This window comes from Ictidomys tridecemlineatus, chromosome 1 (assembly GCF_052094955.1).
Source record: "Ictidomys tridecemlineatus isolate mIctTri1 chromosome 1, mIctTri1.hap1, whole genome shotgun sequence".
NCBI lineage: Eukaryota > Metazoa > Chordata > Mammalia > Rodentia > Sciuridae > Ictidomys > Ictidomys tridecemlineatus.
Window position 1 is genome coordinate 159553485 of NC_135477.1, and position 21467 is coordinate 159574951.

The 21467-nt window shown below is 42.7% G+C and overlaps 1 protein-coding gene across 2 annotated transcripts in view; it reads left to right on the forward strand.

The window, feature by feature from the left end:
- Fstl4 (follistatin like 4) overlaps window positions 1-21467 on the forward strand; it is a 401709-nt gene that overhangs the window by 372129 nt on the left and 8113 nt on the right. For both annotated transcript variants that reach the window (XM_078050656.1, XM_078050657.1), the window contains exons 11-15: window positions 405-431; window positions 3449-3567; window positions 7094-7243; window positions 13753-13860; window positions 20166-20275. In XM_078050656.1, the coding sequence (XP_077906782.1) occupies window positions 405-431; window positions 3449-3567; window positions 7094-7243; window positions 13753-13860; window positions 20166-20275 (514 nt within the window). The remainder of the gene's footprint in view (window positions 1-404; window positions 432-3448; window positions 3568-7093; window positions 7244-13752; window positions 13861-20165; window positions 20276-21467) is intronic.

Here is a 21467-nt window from a genome sequence, read left to right on the forward strand (position 1 = left end):
TATGCCTTTGTCATCAGAGAAAATAATCAAAAGTATTTCACATGGTCTTCCTATGAGGATCCTAGTTGAAAATCAATCCTCCTTGAAGTAATCAGGGGAATCTGGGAGAGATGTTGCTTGCTTTCTATCATCCACAGAATGTGGGGAATTTTATTAGCTGCTGTGATCCTGGGGCCTAATTTCAAAGATTCATTTAGCAATCAAGAGTCCTGAGACCTGGAAGTGTTCGCTCCCGTCCAGAGTTACAAGACAGATGCTGCTGCTGGGCCAATGAGTCTATAAGTGATGGACTGGGTACCATTATGTTCTAAATGAAATGTATCACCACAGTAAAGGTTTGACAATGCTTTCCTTTTTCCCTTCTGGCAATCGTGTTCTGGCTTTCTTAATTCTCGGCTGTACAGTGGCAAACATTCTGTGGAGAGAGGAAGGTACCAAGCTTGATTGTTCCATGTTGTGCCTTTGATCGCATGTGTTCATGGTTCCATGATAGGTCGTCTCTCTGAGCAGCCATCCGTTTTGCAGATCCCAGGCAGTCCCCTCAAGCAGGGCCCACATGCCAAATCCAATGGAAGGGAAGCAGTCAAAGTCAAATTCAAGTGGCCATACCCATTGAATCAGATTAAAAACCTATTAGTGTCTTTAAAGGCTCAGTTTAAAATGGAGAGTTTCATTGAAAGCTGCTTGTAACCTCAGATAAATCAGACTACTTGGCAGGAGCTCCCGGTCAGATCTGGGCCCTGTGCTTTTTTCCAGTAGCTGATACTGATGTTGGGCTTTGTGCTTTATCTTGTGTTGTTTAAAAAAGACCAAAATGTTTGAGGTGTAGCACTTTCCTGGCATTTAAAAAGCCCTGGGTTCTATCCCAATACTGCAATAAATAAAGTTAAAAAGATAACCCCCCCCAAAAAAAAAAAGTTGCCCGTCCCTCCTGGGATCCACAGTAGCTATACCTTAGGTATGCTGTGATGAAATAAAGAAAAAAGCAACCATAGTTTCTGTAAATATATATTTTTCCACATATACATTTTCAAAAGTATTTTATTAGTCAAATCCTTAGATATTAGGTTGATCCGGATGAAAATGCCATTCTTTGTATGTTGAAAGTGGGTTAATATCAGCAATTTCATGTGGTTCAAAATGGTGCACATGTGGGAGCTGGGTCATAAAGCCTGAGTCACTGCCTGAGGTGCATGTTCATGCATGGGTCCTAGTCCTGTGACTCCTGCATCAGATCCAAGTTCAAATCACCCTGGGTGACTTATTCTCCAGCTCAGTGTACAGAGTGGAATATGAGAGGCTATAGGATGCACATTGAGATTGCCAGGGTTAAACATAACACCAAGTTTTAAAACCACGTGTTTCCTGTCTCATTTTTTTTCTACAAGAACTTTGCATAGTGTTCCCCACTGTCTAGCATGTGTGCACATACACAAGCCCAGGACAGTTTCCTGAATGTGAAACACTGAAGCTGACAGTGAATCTGAGAGCAAAAGGCAGGACCCAGAACATGAGGAATTCTGCCAACAGCTCCAGTTGCTGCTCTCAGTCCTAAGCAGAGGTCACTGCCTGAACTGAGGCCCCAATGCACTTGCAACTTGTGCTCCATGTTTTTAAAAGGTGGCATCCTGCTAAGGGGAGGTTGTTGCAGAAGGACTCAAGTTTCAAAAGTGGAGATCTTACTAGGGATGCAAGAGATGTGAAATGAGCTGTAGAAACCCAAATTCTCCCTGACAACCCACAGCTGCCTCAGGGCACAGGGCTGGCCAGTGCTGCGCTCTGAACAATGCAGCAGCAAATTCTATCATGCCTACGTGGCTAGATGCTTGTGCAATTCACTGATGAAATTCAAAACCTGGAGAAAGGGAATACCGAAACCAAGAGGAAAAAATCATGGACCTCACAGCACATTCAAATCTCTAGCAGAGAGGAGATGATGAGAGTAAACAAAAATCAGAAAGCTCCTTTAGAAGCTAAATTCAACAGAACCTTCTAAGGGGCTGGATCATGAAGTAGGGTCCCCTGTGAAGTCAATTATGTATTGAATGAGTATCTTTTGAGCCTCATATTCCAGTGCTGACTGTGAACAGGGCACTGTGCTCAGCCGGAAATGTAGCTATAGCTACCCACCCCATGTGGACTCTATTAAACTTTCAATCTTGTGTTGGTTCTTCCAGCTATTGATTTTCCAGGAAGCCCAGGGAGGCTGTTCCCAGAGTCTGTGGCTTAGCAGGGACTTGGACCCCTCTGGTCCCTAGATGTGAGTGGAAGCAGTTTGCCAAGCGAGTCAGACCAAAGGTGGGCTGGCTGCAGACTGCAGAGTCCTTGGAAGGAAATGAGATGATTCTTATTTTCGTGTTTTATTATATTCTAACTCAATAAAGCTCATCCAAAACAATCCATTAAGCCAGTACACGGGTTTTCTCAGCATGCTAAGAAAAAAGTTTTCCATATATTTTTCTTAGAACTCGTAAAAATCTTGATGTTCTCTCTTTAAAAGAAATGGAGAAAGGGAGATGACAGGAAGAAAGTGGGGGAAGAAAGAAAGAAGTTGGGAGAGCTCTAGATCTTACATCTCTCTGTGCCACATCTCTCCTTAATAGACAAACTTGGGAGACAGAGGCTCCAGGGCAGGACTCATGGTCTAACTCCAGCTTGAATGCAAAAGAAAGTAGCCTTGCCCAAGCCCTTCCTTCCTCGACCTCAGTCTCTTTATCTTTAAAGTAAGAAGACTGGTCCCCAAGGCCCTTTCTGAGGTCTGAGTGTTTTCTCCACAGAGACCTACAACAGTAGAGCAGGATGGGGGCAGGCGCCACTACCCAGCCTTGATGCCCCAGAGAAACTCATGGGCCAGAATAAAAACAAGTTGTCTGAAAGGACCAAATGACCAAGTGCAGACAAAGGCATAGCGACCATAGCATCCTTAGGTTCCCCATGGCAGTGAGTGACTCTATAAAATAAAAATAAGAACAAAAAAACAGCCTTTACATTTTTTGGTACCATCTGGTCCATTCTTCTCTGACGACTCCTCAAAAACTAATCAAGGGAGGTTTTCCTTTCAGAATGGGAAATGTCAAACAAATATCAATGCCAAGGCCATCATTAATTTGAAAACTTGTGTTGGTGACCAGCGCTAGGTGATGTAAGACAGCTGTGGATGTTTGGGAGGACAGCCTGGGTACTACAGAGCTGGGGATGGGCTTTATTGATTCCCAGCCTTTGGGGCACTTTCTCCAGGTCCTCCATCCACCATCAAGCAAGGAGTCTCGAGGTGGCTGCTCATCCCCACCTCCACCTCTGCTGGGAATTGCACCTTTTTTTTTTTTTTTTTTTGTCTGCATCAGTTGCATCCAATCTGCTTGAGTCTTGTGTGCTCCATGTTGCATGTGACCCTGCCTGGAGCCTGGCTGCTAGAAGGGCATGACCATGCTGTGTTTGCTCCTCCCAGGACTCAGTGTGGGAAACATGTTCTATGTCTTCTCCGATAATGGTATCGTTGTCATCCACCCCATGGACTGTGAGATCCAGAGGCACCTCAAACCCACAGAGAAGATTTTCATGAGCTATGTGAGTTTCTGTGCCTGGGGAAGCTTCTACATCACACACAAAATCCTAGAAGTCGGTGCAACCATGTGCTCCAAGGAGTTTCCTAGATTCCATTTATTATGTGCAGTATTTGTTCCAAGGCTAAGGAAGGAACCCATGAGCTAAGAGTTCTCTTTCTTCATCCAGCAGCCACTGCTGTGCCCTGAGCTATAGGTGAGGCCCAAGGACCACACATGGGTTCCTGTCCTTCAGAGGTTCATGGTCATAGTATGGTAAACATTTAGCTGCCAGACAGGTGTGCCCTCACAGAACTGGGGAAGGAGAGCATGAACACACATGAATGCCCAGAGGGGCGGAGGAGCTATGGATGAAACACAAGACCTGGTAGAAAGTGACAGTGTGAGTGGCAGAGGCAAAAGAGATGGTTACTGGTGGCAGAGCCAGGAAAGCCCTTCCCACTCCTAAGACTGCTGCCAGGAGACACCCCCAAGAGCTATGCCTCCCACACCAGGCCTCTCTCTCTCTGGCTTGCTTCCCAGTTGGCCTCATGAGATAGTCTGAGCTCCTCAAGGACTGGACTATAGCACTGAATCCAAAAGGGCCATTTCAAATCCCCCTCCTGCCCTCCCCTGAAGGACATGCACAGAAGTCCTCAGTGGGTGCACAATGAATAGGATGATGAAGGCGATGGCTGTGGAATGTGTGGAAGTGGGCTTGGCTCAGCAAGTTCCTAGGTCAGTTTGATGCTCTGTTGTGCTGGCTTGTGGCAGATCTCAGGCTGTCTCCCTTCTCAACTGTGTAGCTTGGAACAGCTATTTTCCAGTCTGTTTCATTGGAAATAATTATTTCTTAGAAGTACAACCTCTAATTAACTTTTCTTCCACACAATAACCATGAAACTAGTAGGAAAGACTGGCCCTGCTTAATTTCTAGCAATTAGGTTTAAATAATTGCCCTCTGTCACACAGGCACTAATTTCTCATATATTTCCAATAACCTAACCATGAAGTGAGTAAAATCTCCCAGATCCTAATTGGTACTCCATATCACTGGATAAGTAGTTAGAACAGGACAGTAATAAGGTGTTTCAGACAAACAGAAGACCATGGGGAGCCATGCAACAATCCCCCCAAATGGTCTTTGTATCCAAAAAAAAAAAAAAAAAGTCTAAATCCCTCGCCAGAAGGTTACAATGGGCCAACCCTCCCTAAAAAGTGTAGGGTGAGGAAGAGGAGATGGCGCTCTGACCTCTCCGCTAGATTAGATGTCCATTTGGTCCAGCAGGAAGCAGCATATGAAATAAGGTGTAGCCTTCAGTCTTACAGACCTGGAGTCATAGCCCACCTGTCACTCAGTAGACTAAATGGCTTAGAAAAGTTACTTTACCTCTCTAAGCCTCAGCTTTCTCTAATGCAAATTGGAGGTATTATGAACACTAGATACAGAGAAGGGCAATGGTAAAAGGACAGAGACCAGCTTTATAGCAATTGCAGTCATCTAAGAGAAAAATGGAAATGGAGGTAGGAATAGATGAGTTCAGTGATTTTAGAGGTTGCCTTGGTAATCCGTGATGACTAATAAATGGTGATTTTTATGAAAGAAGGAAATATCAAAGTTGTTGTTCATGCCTTGAACTTGGCTGACCCATAGAGATGGAGACCCAGAGGGAGAATCAGATATGGAAAGGGATGGTTCAGGTATGGATGAAGTGGCTGTGAAAGAACCAAACAGGAGCTGGAGAAGAAATTTTTGTGCCATTAGCAATAAGTATTGGCTCAAGCTAAGGAGATAGACATGGGTGTGTGCCAGGGATCTGAGATAGGATGGAATTCTGGGATACTCCACAGCTCAGACTGAGAGGACCACTAAGAATAATAAGACAAGATCTGGCCAAGGTAATAAGGAAACCAATGGGAATGTATGTCATGAAGACAGACCAAAGAAAATCCCCTTTTGCACTCACTGATTCATTCAACAAATATATTGGAAGCACCAACTCTGGGCTAGGCACTGGGCTAGGGATGAGGATATAGAAGACAAAGACCCTGCTCTCAGGGAGCTTACCATCCAGTAGAGGAAGAAAGACTGTGCCCAGGTGTACAAGTCAATGTATAAAGTAAAGTGTACCCAAGAACTACAGTAAAGGAAGGGAGTAGGGAATGCTAGGGGCGCTAAGGTAAAGGATGTCAAAGGAGGCTCCTCAATAATCAATAATCACCTAAGCAGAGAACTGAAGGAAACAAGGGAATAAGCCAAACAGATATTGGAGAAGAGCATTCCTGGCAAAGGAAATTACCAATGCCAAGGCCCTAATGCAGGAAGCTGGCTTGATTGAAGGTAACAAGCATGCTCATGTGACTAGAGTGAGGAGGGAGAAAGAAGCAAGAAAGAATTTTATTGGGGTGGGAGGAGTCAGAAAGAGTCACATGATCTGACTTCCTTTTTACAGTGATCCCTGTCTGTGGTTGCTGTGTGGCAAACGGATGGGCGAAGAGTAGGGTGGAAGCAAGGAGCACAGTCTGGATGCTAAGCAATTACTTGGGTAACAAAGAATGTGACTTGAACCAGAGTTGACAGAGGTAGGATGGTAAGAAAGGGCATAATTGTGGAAGTATTTTGAAGGTAAAACTGAAAGGATTTGTGATGCCTTGGTTGGGAACAGTGGACAGGGGAGAAGAGTCAAGGACAGCCCCCACAGATTTTGGTCTAAGAATGCCATGGAGCTGCCAGTTTTTGAGTGGAATGAGCAGGATTGGAGCTAAAACTGACCAGTGATTTTTGACATACAAGTTTGAGATTCCCATTAAACAACCAAGCAGGGCAAGCCATTTGACTATATAAATGTGGAGTTAAGGGGAGACACCCAAACTGAAAAATGGAAATTTGGGAATTGTAAGCATGAAGATTGCACTGACACCCATATATTTCAATGAAGTCAACAAGGGAGTTGATTTTAGTGAAAAAAAAGAAATTCATGAGTGAACCTCGGGTACTGAGACATAGATCAGCAAACTGAGCAGAATCCAACAACACAGAAGAATCAGCCCCTGCGGATGGATGGAAGGAAACCAAGCAATAGTCAGTACTGTCAGCTGATGGCCCAAGTTCAAATAAAATGATGGTGATGTTTAACTTAATGACCAAGGAGTCAATAGTGACCTTGGTGAGGACAAAGCTTTGTAGTAAGGACTAAAGCCAAAGGGTTGCGGAGCTTCTGAGCCATGAGAAAGTGGGAAAAGAGTGTGGGCAACTCTTACAGATCTTTGGCCATTAGTAGAAGTTTCCAATGACAAAGATGAGGAGAGGAGAAGGTAGCACACCAGAATGGAGGAATATGAACCAGGAAGGTGCTGATTGAAAGGGCACAAAGGAGGGTACAGCCTCTGAGAGGTGGGAGGAGGGATGTTGGGTGAGAAATTGATGATGTGGGAGGACTGGTGTGCCATATTCTGTCCATCCCATGGTTTCCAAGAGAGAGAAGAAAGGGACCAAGGGAGATCAGGAAAGAGGGATTAAGAAGATACATAGCAGCCTCTCTCCTTTACAGGAAGAAATCTGTCCCCAAGGAGAAGGAAGTGCCACGCAGTCATGCCAGTGGGCATCTGCGGTTAACATCAGGAACCGGTACATCTATGTGGCCCAGCCAGCACTGAACAGAGTCCTTGTGGTCGACGTTCAAGCCCAGAAAGTCCTACAGGTACATTTCTTGAAGGGAACGAGGATGATGCAAATTCTAGGGCATGACCTATCACATGCTTCTTTGCTTTCTGCACATTCCCCAGCTCCTAGGAGAGGTGCTCTGCTTGGAAGGAAAAAAATCATGTGCAGCTATTCACTATGCTCAAGAGATAGCCATGAATGAGCACTGAGGTCCCCAGAACTTAGATTGTAATCAAGGAGGCAGACCATAAATCAGAATTTCAGGGAGCTTTGAAAAACTGATGAAATATAACAGAGGGACTGTAATACTTTTCAATGGTCCCTCTCTCTAGAGGCGAATAGAATCTGAGAACTGAATGCCATTCAGGACACAGACTGGGAGCACCATATATTGATGAGGGCAAGAGTAGGATGCAGCGAGGTCATGGGTAAGCAAAGAGAGGGCCTTGGAGGCCATTAAGTCCTAGAATAAAATCCAAGGTGAGATAGAAATCCACTGAAGGGTAATCAGAGGAGTGACATGATCTGACTTATAATTTTAGAATCAATACATCTGCTATCTTAAGAATAGATGGGAAGAATAGAGAGATGGTGGGATCTAATCCAGAGGAGAAGATGATAGCAGTGGAGGTGGAGAGAAATGATCAGATCCTTGGTGTATTTAAAATGTGGGGCCTAAAAGACTTTCTGATGGGTTAAACATAAGGTTCAAGAGAAGGAGGAATCAAAGTGTTTGCTTAATGGTGATGCCATTCACAATGTGTGGCAGGCTGAATTATGGTCCCCAAGATGTCTGCATCCTTATCCCTGGAACCTGTGAATGTGTAGCAAAAGGGACTTTGTAGATGTGATTAAGGATTTTCAAATCAAGAGATTATCCTTTGATTATCTAGGTGGATCCTAAATGCAATCAGAAATGCCCTTATAAAAGGGAGGCAGAGAGAAATTTGACAATATAGATAAAGAAGTCAACATGAGAACTAAAGCAAAATGCTACATTGCTGGCTTTGAAGATCAGAAGCACCAAAGGGTGCAAGGGCTACAGCTCTAGAGACTAGGAAAAGCAAGGAGAAGCCTTGGGAAGGAACATCGCCCTGCCAACATACTGGTTTTATCCCAGTGAACTTGACTTTGGCTTTCTGGTCTCCAGAATTGTAAAAGAATAAATCTGTCTTATTTTGAGCTACCAGATTGGTGGTAATTTGTTACTGCAGCAATAGGAAACTAAATACTATGGTAGAAATGACTTAGGGTGGGGAAAAACATGGAGAAGATTGGGGAGAATTATATTTGAAATCCTAGTACATATGTAAGCGGAGACGTCAGGAAAGCTGTGGGATAAATAGGTCTGGAGTCAAGAGAGGGTCTAGGCAGGAGATCATCACCCTATGGACTGATTAAATCCAGAGAACTAGATTAAATCATCAGGGTAATATAGAAAAGAGTCAAGGTTGGGGCCTTAAAACACTCCAGTATTTAAAGATCAAAAAGAAGGAAGAAGTCAACAAAGAAATCCAAGAAGGAGTAATCTTAAATAAAAAAATAGAAAAGGGTGATACTCCAACTGCCAAAAGCAGAGAATGTTCCAATCGATAGTGGTCAACAGTGATGAATGCTGCTAGGAGCATTCACATGTTAGAAATTGTGAACTGGCCACTGGGTTTAATACCATAGTCATGGATCACAAGGGTGGGAAATGATAACGGTGATTGTGAGCTTGCTGGTGCAGATTCAAGTTACAATGATAGAGAATAAAGTGGGAATGTAGCCAACTGTATAGAGGAGGTTTATTGTGAAAGTAGGCAAGTGAGGCAGCTGGAAGGGGATGTCAAAGGAACTTATTTAGAGTGGGTGACATCACAGCATTCAGTGGAATTCAAGGTAGATGGATTCAAGGAAGATGCTAGTCCTAGCTAAAGGAACATTCTTTCATTGGAACAGGAGGAAATGGAAAGCATTCAGGCACAGGTGCAAATTGGTGGTATAGTGGGTGGTAGTTAGATGAACTTTCTTCTGGTTGCTTTCACTTTCTCAGTGAAATAAGAAGGGAAAGTATCACCGGGGATGGAGGTCTGAGGAAAGAGACAACAGCTGAATGTGAGATTGAATTAGCCAGGTGATAGTGCTCCTGGACTAATAGTGAGAACTCACTTCAGGACTGTGGATGTAAATTTAAAGTGAGACCAGTCAGCAGAGTTTGTCTCTTTCCAGCAATGCTCAGCTGCCCCCATGCAAGTTCACTGTATAAAGAAAGTTGTGTATAACCAGCTGTGTGGTTTCTCCTGGAAAATGCAACAAAAGGTTTTCTACCTATTTTTGGTAATTGACCAGAGAATACACTATGAATAATTTCAGTCCTTTGAAGTTTAAAAGCTTATTCTATAACTGAGCTTTTGGTCAATTTTGGTAAATGTTCTATGTGCACTTTGAGAACGTTTATTCTGGTATTGTTAGGTGTGGTATTCTATACGTGTCATTTTGTTCAAGCTGATTCATTATATTGTTCAGATTTCTTATCCCTATTGATTTTCTCATCTACTTAGTCTGTCAGCTGATAAGAAGTGTGTTAAAATCTTCCACTGTGATTATAGATTTATCTATTTCTCAAAGTTCTATCCAATTTTGCTTTTAAATTGTAATTTCTTTCTTGGGGGAAAGATGTCTTTATTCTTAGGAAAATAACACTCTAATATCTACTAATGCTACTTTCCTGAAGGTCTATTTTTGCCTAATACTAGTATAGCTAAATCAGGTTTATTTTCATTAGTGGCCTTATAATATTTCTATACTTTTAATTTCAATCCTTCTATGTCTTCATATTTTAGGTTTTCTTTCATAGAGTAATATGGAGTTAAATTTTGAGTTTAATCTAGTTTAATAATATTAGTCTTTTACTTGGAGTATTTGATCCATTTATATTTAATGTAATTAATTTTATAGTTGAGCTATATTTACCAGCCAGAGAGAGTGGCACATGCTTGTAATCCCAGCAGCTTGGGAGGCTGAGGCAGGAGGATCACAAGTTCAAAGCCAGCCTCAGCAATAGCAAGGCACTAAGTAACTCATTAAGACTTTGTCTCTAAATAGAATACAAAATAGGGCTGGGGATGTGACTCAGTGATTAAGTGACCCTGAATTCAATCTCCAGTATCCCCCTAAAAAAATGTATATTTACCATATTACTTTTTTATTTTACTTCTTATTTACATGGTTTTGTTTTCCTTTTTTATTTGTCAAACATTTTAATTCTAGTTTTTTTATTAGATTGTTGAAGATGCCCCCTTATGATGTGATTAACATCAGAGATTATAACACTCATCAGCAAAGTTGCATAAAAACTGTTATTTCATTTCCCCAATAATATTAGAATACTTTAACTCTTTTAGTCATCCTCCTGCATTACTCTGGTAATGAATCTTAATTCCACATGTAACTTAACCACACAAAACATGATGATTATTTTACCAAGCAAGAATTTACATTTAGCCACATATATATCTTTCTAGTGTTCTTTGTTCTTGAAGTCCATAGCTCTGTGTAGAATCATTTTAATAGTTCTTTTTAGTATCTACTGGTAACAATTTCTCATAGTTCTTGCATGAAAATGCCTATTTTGTTGCTGAAAAATATTTTCACCTGTTGTAGAATATTAGATTGGCAATTATTTTTTTCTAGCATTCTGAGAAGTTGTCCTTATCTTCCTTTGTTTCGGTGGGTTAACTGTCAGTCTTATCAATGTTCTTTTGAAGGTAGTGTTCTCTCTCTGCTTTTCAGACTTTCTCTTTGGTCTTCAGCAGTTTAACTATGATGTGCCTGGGTGTGTTATTCTTTGTATTTATTCTCATTTGGGGTTGTAAAAGTTCTTGAATGTGTAGAGATCTTTCATCAGATGGGAAAATTCTCATCAATTATTTCTTCATGTTCTGCTGCCTCATTCTCCTCCCTCTTTTCTCTCTCTCCCTCCCCCTCTACCCCTCCTCCCTCCCTCACCTCTCTCCTCTCTTCTTCTGGAACTGTGTTTTAATTTTTTTTTAAAGGTTAGACCTTTCCACTGTGCCCCACATCTCCTTCAATTTGGATGTGTTCCATCAACTTCTCAATTTGATAATTCTGTCTTCTGCTATGTCTGGTGGGTTTAACAAAACCTATTTATTAGGTTTTTTTCAAGTATTTCATTTTTTACTTCTAAAATTCCTACTAGAGCCCCTATTTATATATAAGTTCTCAATTATTAACTTTCTGTGGCTCACCCCCGGATCTGTTTCCATTGTCTTTTTCATGTTGTTTTAAGTCATATCATCTGCCTTTTGGAATGCCCAGAGATCTTTTTGAATCCAAACATTCTCTATAAGAAAGTTTAAGGACTTTAAATAGTTATCATATACTTAAAAATGTTTACCTACTCGGGTAGTCAGGGAGCATAGAGAACCAACCATTTTAAAGTTTCTGGAAGACTCTATTTACCTCTTCAGTCTTGAGGCTTTTAAGGGAGAGCCTGCTTTTTTTAACCAGGATTTCTTCCCTGCCAAATCTTTGCTCTCTACCATTAGACTGTGGGAAATTCTGCTCTGATTTTAATAGATTTTTAGCTTAGCTCTTCAGGTTTCCTCCATACCACCTCAGCACATGAAATCTGATGGTAGAAGCTTAAGCAGAAAGAAAAGACAATGGATCCCATCCAAACTTGAGGGAAATTTTTGCTGTGAAGAGGACAGATAAATGGGATATCTAAAGGAGAATGTGTAATCCAAAGGGTTTGGAATGGATAAAACAAAGGGGTTTGGGTTTTTTTGTTTGTTTGTTTTGTTTTTTTGTTGTTGTTGTTGTGTGTGTGTGTGTGTGTGGTGCTGGAGTTTGAACCCAGGGCCTTGTGCATGCAAGGCAAGCACTCTACCAACTGAGCTAATCCCCAGCCCTCAAAAAGGATTTTTTTAAAAGAAACAACAAAAAACTAAATATAGTGTTCAAGGGATATCATTAGGATAGGTTAGGAAGCTCTGGGTCGGGGAAATGGTATCAGGGAAGAAGGGAGTTAGCAGATAAATGAGAACAAGGGAGGCTCACTGGAGACCACAGAGGCCATGGGATATGTGAATTCAGGAAAATAAAATCAGCCTCTCCTTGAGGCTCAAAGAAGTGATGATAAGAGAAGAAACATATTTCAGTTCTGTAATGTGTGAGGTTCAGGGCAACAGGTGCATGTAGAGAATTACTAGATGCCAATACCATGGAAAGATGAAGAAGGAGGGAATTAGGTCAAAGATGAAGAGCTGGGCCATGCCAGCTTGGACATCAGATTGGAGTGGAGGAGACAGAGAGGTGGAAGGGCAACTGAAGACAATATTTCTAGAAGGGACCAGTGAACCACAATGAAGTCTTGCTGAAATGTCAGGAAAAATCACAAGGTGACCTTGGAGCTTAGTATGAAGATCTAGAACAGACAGAAACTTAGTGGAAATGAGTTCAGGTAAAGTGAAAACAGGAACTCCATAGACAGTTCTTTAAAGAAATTTGTTGCCCAGTACGGCCAGTGTGGGCAGTAGGAGCAGAGAGGCTAGTCATTGGTCAGTCAGAAAGGCTAGAATATGGTCAGTTGAAACTGAAATTTTGGAAATTATATTAACAAGGTATAACTTAGCGAGGCTGAGTTGGGGTAAAGGTAAAGATTGTGGAGACCAAAAAACGAACTAAGAAAGCCAGGCTTCAGATGAATTATCCATGTGGATTTGAAGGCACCAAACTTGGTGACCAGGTGTGCGGTAGAAAAGAAGACAGCGAACCAGGTGTCCACATCTTTTGTGAACAGAGTGTAACTAGGATGTTGGCCAATGACAAGAAGAGCTGGGGCCATCGTCTAATGGCATGAGCATTACACAGCAAGGGTTTTGAGTTTATAAAACTACATGATAAGAAGTTGAAAATAGCCTGCATGTAACAAGACCCTAGGAGAAGCTATACCCTCTGCGGAAAGCAGTTTCAGATATTGCAGTTTAAAAAAAAATAAAATAAAAAAAGAGTGTTAGTCTGCCTGATGCCACAGTCTAAGTTCCAATGGCTTCTGTTAAAGAATATGGAAGAGGCTGCACAGAATGGTCATCAAAGTCTGCCTCTGATGACCCAGGGGAGAAGGACCAACTCATTAAAATTCAGAGCACCAAGCAGCTGGGAAAGGATACTGAGGGTCCAAGAGGCCCACAAAGCTTCTAGGAACAGTCAAGGGAGAGTCCTGTAGCTGGTTCCTGAGTGGAAAATGTAAAGCCTCCGTGTTTATTAGGCTTTTGCCAAGTTGGTTTATGTTTCTTTAAGTAAAACATGGGGAAAAAAAAGTTAATAAAAGAGAGAACATAATTAATAACTAATTTATGTCTGGGAGGACAAAGCCCAAGGGGAGGTTCTGCCCTGGGTTCCAAAACAGGGTCATTGACAATGCTACAAAATCAGCCTTCCACTCTCCTGGGAGTGAGGTCCATGTGCAAAAACCCAGAAGGGCCCGTCTCCATCAGCCTCTACCACAATGATGACCAACGTGTCACTGTTTTTTTCAAGTCCATAGGTGTGGATCCTCTGCCGGCTAAGCTGTTCTATGACAAGTCACATGACCAAGTGTGGGTCCTGAGCTGGGGGGACAGGCACAAGTCTCAACCAAGCCTCCAGGTATGTTGAGTGCAGAAGGACCGTCTCCCTACATGATAAAGATCTCCTGCTTCCCCGGGTGTCTAATCACAGATATCCACAATATTTCCATAAAACCTCAAGGAGAAAGTAGGAAAAAGCCTCAGGGTAATGCCCCTCTCAATTAACAGGGTATCCTAGGCCATACCTGTTGCTGAAGATAATAATATGATGATGATAAAATTCCGATGTCATGAGAACCCAGTCCCCACCAACCCCACGATACCTGCCTCTTCTGAGCCAGTCACTCCCACAACCAGGATAAAGCCCTGGGTCCAGGCATGGAGAACGGAGACAGTTCTGTCTTCACCTTGGGCTAGTCAGACTGGAGGATGATATGAAAGCAAGTAGCAGATGTCTTAATCCATTTTCTGTTACTATAACAAAATACCCAAGGCTGAATCATTTATAAAGGAGAGGTTTATTCTGGCTCATGATTCCACTCAAGATCAGGCAACCCCAACTGTTCAGCTTCTGGTGAGGATCTTGTGCTTCATCTTGTCATGGTGGAGACGTAGAAAGAGAAAGCCATAATTTAAAAAGGAAAAGGAGTAGCAGAGAGCAATTATATCAGTAAACAAAAGCACAATGTCCTGAGTGTTAGTAGTTTGCCTGTGGCTGTGGAGGCCACGTTGTCCAGCGCCTGCACTGTGCTTACTACCTCCTGGGAAAGGGCTGAGCTCTGGAGATCTGTAGGATCCTCACTCCACCAGCCAGGGAAGGTCACCCCGTCCTGTGCTGAGTCTGCCTGACCTAGCCTTTCTCACCAGGGATCAGGACAGGAGCGAGCCCTACAAAAAGTGAATTCAATGCCTGGGTGCTCCATCTTCTCCAAGACCCCGCAGAGGGCTGTTCTGAAAATACAGGAGAGGAGTTAATTCACGACATACAATGGGTGGCTTGGGCCATCAGGGTTTCTCCCTCAGAACCTTGATGGAGGAGAACTGCAAATGAGATGGTTCTGCCCTCTTTCCAAGACTGGTGAGAGGCTGGGAAGGCCAGAGTCTGGAGAAGCTTCCTCTCAGGGACTGACCACTGGCCCCAACCACCAGCCAAGCTCCTGGTGCTCTGCTGGGTCAGGTAGAGATGCTATTTCACCTCCATTAAACTGAGATTACTATTACTCAAAGGATGCCACCAACCAGCCCTGGGTTCCAGTGAGCTGAGAAAATAATAATAATAATAATAGCCCTCTGAGGACCTAGGAGCCAGAATAAAGGTTTCTCAGAACAGAGCATAAGCCCAGAGAAATAGAACTGCCCGTGGGATCCATAAAATAACGCTAAGAATGTACCTAAGTAAAGTCAAGAGATGGGCCACCAGAAAAGGTTTTATTTTGTCAACTAAAATGAATAAAAATTTTTCCTAATTTGAAACTATAGTCAGTGAATTAGAAAATTCAATGGTTTCTACTGAGAAAAAAAAAAAAAAAGTAAGCCGAAAGATGAATCTTTCTGAAATCACAAAGCAAACGCGTGAAGAGATTGAGATGTGAAGTAAGGACCACAGAAGTTTAGACAAAGGTCACAGTTGAAATGGAATCAAACATTAAGTAAATTTGAAATATTAACCAGGTAAATTGAAAGGGATCTGCAAGTTCCAGTCTAAATTGACGAGAAATGACATCTCTGCCCTTTTTAAAGTAAAATTCTGGAACTCCGAGAATAAAGGGAAAATCTTGTAAGGGAAGATCTTTCTGAGCAGAAAGAGCAAATTACCTATAAAAGACAAAAACAAGCAGATTGGCACTGAACTTCTCACCTGCAACAGTAGCTGGACGCCCAAGGAGCCACATCTACATACTGTGAAGAAGAAAAGGCTAAAACCCCACGGTCCTATTCCAGCTGAGACATAATTTACCTGTCAAGACAAAAAATAAATAAATGATGTAAGGGTATGCAAACACTCTGGGAGTGTGTAGCCTCACTTAAGATACTAGATGAATACCAGACGAACCAGATCAGAAGGAAAGAGAGAAAGGAGAGAAAGTGTTGATGAACCAAAGAAAAAGATTTAAAAGCAAGGGGGATGGAAGGTATAGGAGGAAGCACTTGACAGCAGGCTATAACTAAAGGGGGAGTTATTTCAGTCAAAAATAAAAGGAGGGAGAGGAAGCCGAAGGAAAGTAAAAAATACTCAAAAATCTCCCTTTGTCGGGATGAGAGAGGATACAGAGAACGTTGAAGAAGGAGTGTCTCTTACTCCAAATGTGACCAGCTGAATTATCTTATTAAAAGTAGAGATGATCCAATTGGGCTTTAAAAAAAGGAAGAAAATTAGCAACAAGTTGTTTACATGAAATGAAATAAAATGAAGTGATAATAAAAGGTTGAATTTAAAGGGGTGAGAATAGTGATAAGAGGTGAGTAAGAGATGTCTGGGAAAGGGAACAGGAACATCAGATGAGGCATCTTCAAGGTCAAAAGCTCTGAACAGTCAGAGAGACGTTGACCTGCCAAGGTGTAAAACATAACTAACTACATAAAACAGGAGTGTCTTAACAATTAGATTTAAAATGAACTTAAATTGTACATACCAGGGAGACAAAGAATGATATAAAAAATTAATAGAAACAATGAGCTGAGTTTAATAAATATAGACAATCTTTTACCTGTCAAATAGAATTTTTCACACATTCTCATATACAAAAGCCTATTGCAAAGGGAGTATTTGTGTTAAAAAAATTGGGAAAAGAACAAAATGTTAAGAAGGAATTAATAAGGACTGAAATTAATAGAAAACAAAAACAGAATAATCCATCCCTACCTTAATGTAGAAGAGAGAGAACAAAAATAGACAAAATGTAGAATAAGAAAGAAACTACTACTGCAGATACAGGAGGATGAAAATAGCTGGAATTAAATACTACCTTGCAACTCTGGGTGGCAGATTTTAAAACCTTAAGAAATAGGTGATTGTTTATGAAATGCAAAAGAAAAGAATAGTACCTAACTTTAGAAAAAGGAAACTTGAAATAGAACAATTTGTCATGGAAGGGATTTTTTGTTTTGTTTTGTTTTGTTTTTAGATTGAAGAACTGTCATAAAAATATGTACATCTGAATTTTATCAAGGCTTCAAAATATAGATAATTTTAATATTATTTGAACTATCCCAAACCATGCAGGGGGTATATAGCTCCTTTGTTTTAAAGAGCCAGTATAATTATAACTATAAAAACTGGTTTAAAATAATATTTTAAAAAAAACTATAGACTAATCTAATCAATGAATACAGAAGCAAAATTCTAAACACAATATTAAGAGTCCAGCAATGTATCTGAATGCTCAAACAGGAAACACATTCCTAGGATGCAATGATGTTATTCATAACTCCAACAAATTAAAAGGAAAAAAGAGAATGTATTCAGTAAGTACTAAAAAGGCATTTAATCAAATACACTAGACAGTCTTAATAAAAGGCCTAAAAACCAGAATAGAAGAAAATTCCTTAAATATGGTAAAGATCTATTTCCCAAAAAAACAAAGCAAGGTCTGGGGATGTGGCTCAAGCGGTAGCGCACTCGCCTGGCATGTGTGTGGCCCGGGTTGGATCCTCAGCACCACATACCAACAAAGATGTTGTCCGCCAAAAACTAAAAAATAAATATTAAAATTCTCTTCTCTCTCTCTCTCTCTCTCTCTCTCTCTCTCTCTCTCTCTCTCTCTCTCTCTCTTTAAAAATAAAATAACATAAATAAAAAAAAAACAAAGCAAATTTTTGCCTAAATGGCACTAAAAGCATCTTTATTAATAGGAGGAATTAGACAATGGTGATATCATCATCAGTCCAGGAAACACATTGTCACCAAAAAAAGAAATATTTAGGGTGGGTTAGGGCTAAGGAAACCAGTACTTGCAAAAATTACTCCTGGAAATGTCACCTAACACAGCAATTATCAAATGGGACCCAAAAAGGAGTCATTTTTGATCCATCTCCTTGACTTTTCAGAATATATTCAAACGCTATGATCATGAGTGGGGACGAAGATTTAACTGTGATATTCTATGTCACTGCATTGTTTATATTTGCAAAACATTAAAATATCCTAATATTCTTTCTAAATTCCCAACAGGAAGGGATTTGTTAAACAAATCTTGCTGTCACTACATAAAGATGTATCTACAACTGAGGCCTCCCCAGCAACCAGTTTTTGAATGTTGGTCTCTCCTTGAACTCTGCCCCACATGTCTAAAAGCTAAAATCTCAGGCCCAGCTTTTAGCTACCTCTCCACCTGTCCCACTGTATACCTGATTCCTTTGCATCTCTAGGTATCACTTCCCAACTGGCTTTGTCCACCCTCTGAGGGAAATGCCTAGACTTCTTGTTCCTACCCTTGTAACCAACTGACATCTCCTAATACTCAGCCATATACATATATCTCCTGAGGCAAGCCCGGAGAGATGGCCTAAGGGAACTTGTGGGCCCAGCCAAGTGCCAGGACACAAGACCAGGCCAAGAAAGAATTTATGACTCCAAGAAACAAGTCTGACATGCCCACATCAGTTCAGTGGCCCATGGTACTGCGTGTTGATGAAGTAACCTCTGAATATAGGGTGTCAGAGTGGTGAAGCGCGAATGACACTGACCGATGACAGCCTGTAATTTTCCATCTCTATTATAAGCTAAAATGACAGGCCTGATATCCAGCAGTGATTGCATGCTGCCTTAGAATCCTGTGGCATTTTCCCCCAGACACTCTTTGATCCAGTTTCCTTGCGCCGATATTTTCTTAATGCCCCGTTCTATGAGATTTTTCTCTCGTGGACTTGCCATGAAAGTATCATTTGACCATTTTTTAAAAAGGAAAATCACAGGAAAAATAACCCAGTGCTACTTGAGAACTGCCCCAAGACTAAAATAACAGTGAGCATCCCTCCACTCTCCGGCATTCAGCCTGCTGGCCCCCAACGAGAAGCCTGGTGAAGACTCAAATCTCAAGCCTGCCCGAGGGGGAAGGCCAGGTGTTTGTGTTTTCATGGAAGTGAGAGCCAGAGGCAGGCCCATTCCTAAAAGGCAGAACATCCAGAGCTCCAAGTTGTGTGAGTCAGAAGCCCCCCACCAGAGGCTGCCCTCACCCTACAGGCCCAGCCTTGGGCTGCAGAAATCTGGATCACTCTTTCTGCATGCTGGCCACAAAATCATGATCAAGAAACATGTCTCACTAGGCTCTGCCTCCTGTCCTGCCCAGAGAGTCTAGGCTTATCCTTAGGGACATTAAACCAAAACTTGCCCACAAGTTGACCAAACCCCTCACAGGACTGAAGATCTCCCTCCTTCTGGGCAATAGCCTAGAAGCTTAAGGCAGAGGGACACAGACTACCTGACTCAGGCTCAGCCTGGCCACAGGGGCTTCACACAGAGACCTCATTCTATCACATGCCACAGGACTCTCTCCTAAGCTGCCAGTGTGCCCTTCCCCTGACACAGACACAACAGGGACACATACAGAGAATGCAGAGAATGGTTCTTACTGTGTCCTACCAAGTCCGGGGCGGGGGGGGGGGGGGAAGCAGTGCATCCAAGGAAACAGATCAGCCATGTTCTGTCACTATCAATTTGCACAAAGCACAGGCCTAATTCTTTACTTTTCACAGCAAGTCTTCTTTGTAAAACCATCATCTCCACAGCATCCTAATTGTAAGACATCTAACTGGCATGAGTAGCATCTCTGATGCATCCCTGCAGGGAATCCCTGCTTTCTCAAATAAACCTCAGACTCACAACTCTCAAAGAATATCTCTGTGAATAGGAAACCACAGACCAATAAACTAGCCCAGGGAACCTGGAACTGAGGGAAAATAAAGTCCCAGCAAACAATGCCACCACTTAATATTTTCATTATTAAAGGACTATCCCTCTTTTCCTAGGGTGACCTTTAGATTGAGAAGGTGAGAGTCCCTAGAGGGAAAGGAAGCTGTCTCTGAACAGAATGATGTTTTGGTTCCAGGAACCCCCCTCAGAATCTCCAACCACATCCCTCAGGTCCTCACTCTGTCATTGCAATGGCTGACACGGGGCACTGATGGCAGGCTGAGCCATGAAGGAGGGAATGATTGGGACCCTCTCTCCTGCCTCACCCCTTCCTATCCCAGGCAGGATGAGTGCCTGCCTGCTGCATTCCTGAGCAGTTGTGTTTGCTCCAATCTCTTCCTTGAGACTTATCCACCATCTCTCCCTCCCAAGGAGCGCCTCTGCTGGGGGCCACACCTGAGTACACAGGTGTCTCCAGGCTTCCAGTCCTCTGCCTGGATGGGCCCTCACAAGGACTCTGCTCTATGTTGTAGGTGATCACAGAAGCTAGTGCTGGCCAGGGCCAGCACCTCATCCGAACAACCTTTGCAGGAGTGGATGATTTCTTCATTCCTCCAACAAACCTCATCATCAATCACATCAGGTAAGCTGGCCTGCGGTGCCTCCAAGGACTTCATGCTCCAGCCTTGCCCAGAGTGGTACCTGTTTGTGTCTCGTCTCCTCTCTCCTCTCTCCTCTCTCCTCTCTCCTCTCTCCTCTCTCCTCTCTCCTCTCTCCTCTCCCCTCTCCCCTCTCCCCTCTCCCCTCTCCCCTCTCCCCTCTCCCCTCTCCCCTCTCCCCTCTCCCCTCTCCCCTCTCCCCTCTCCCTCTCTCTCTCTCTCTCTCTCTCTCTCTCTCTCTCTCTCTCTCTCTCTCTCTCTCTTCCCCTTTCCCTCCCTCCCTCCCGGCCTGCGGTGCCTCCAAGGACTTCATGCTCCAGCCTTGCCCAGAGTGGTACCTGTTTGTGTCTCGTCTCCTCTCTCCTCTCTCCTCTCTCCTCTCTCCTCTCCCCTCTCCCCTCTCCCCTCTCCCCTCTCCCCTCTCCCCTCTCCCCTCTCCCCTCTCCCCTCTCCCCTCTCCCCTCTCCCCTCTCCCCTCTCCCCTCTCCCCTCTCCCCTCTCCCCTCTCCCTCTCTCTCTCTCTCTCTCTCTCTCTCTCTCTCTCTCTCTCTCTCTCTTCCCCTTTCCCTCCCTCCCTCCCTCCCCCTATCTCCCCTGAACTGACTTTGGACTTATCAGGAAAGGACAGAAATGAACCCACTTCTGACAAAGCAGACCCAGAATTAGTCCCCTTTGCTTAGCCACTCTGATATAGTTAAGGAGGGTGCCTAGCTTCTAATACCTTCAGGAGCCCAGTGACACCAGGAAGTGTCATCTTCAAGGTAAGAACAATAGAGGAAGAAAGAAACTGCAACACAGAAAGAAAAAAGCAACAGTGATTAGTTAAGCATCCTCTCCTTTTAGACTCAAAAAAATCTAGTAGAGGTGGCCTTGATTCCTGTTTTACTGGTGAAAATACTGAGGCTCAGAAATGTGAAGACAATGGCCAAGGTCCTGCAGACAGGAATTGGCAGAATCAGACTAAATGCAAAGCCAAGTCTCTTTCCAATGCCCCATTCGACCTCATTTCCAGTTAACTACAGCCCATGATTCTTCTAGGAGCCCCCAGGGCATCTGTGCAGAAACCCACAAAGAGACAAGACCTCCTGGTTGCCATAGTTTTTACCACCATTCAAAATAGAAATTAATAATAATAGCCATGGGGCTGGGATTGCGGCTCAGTGGTAGAGCACTTGC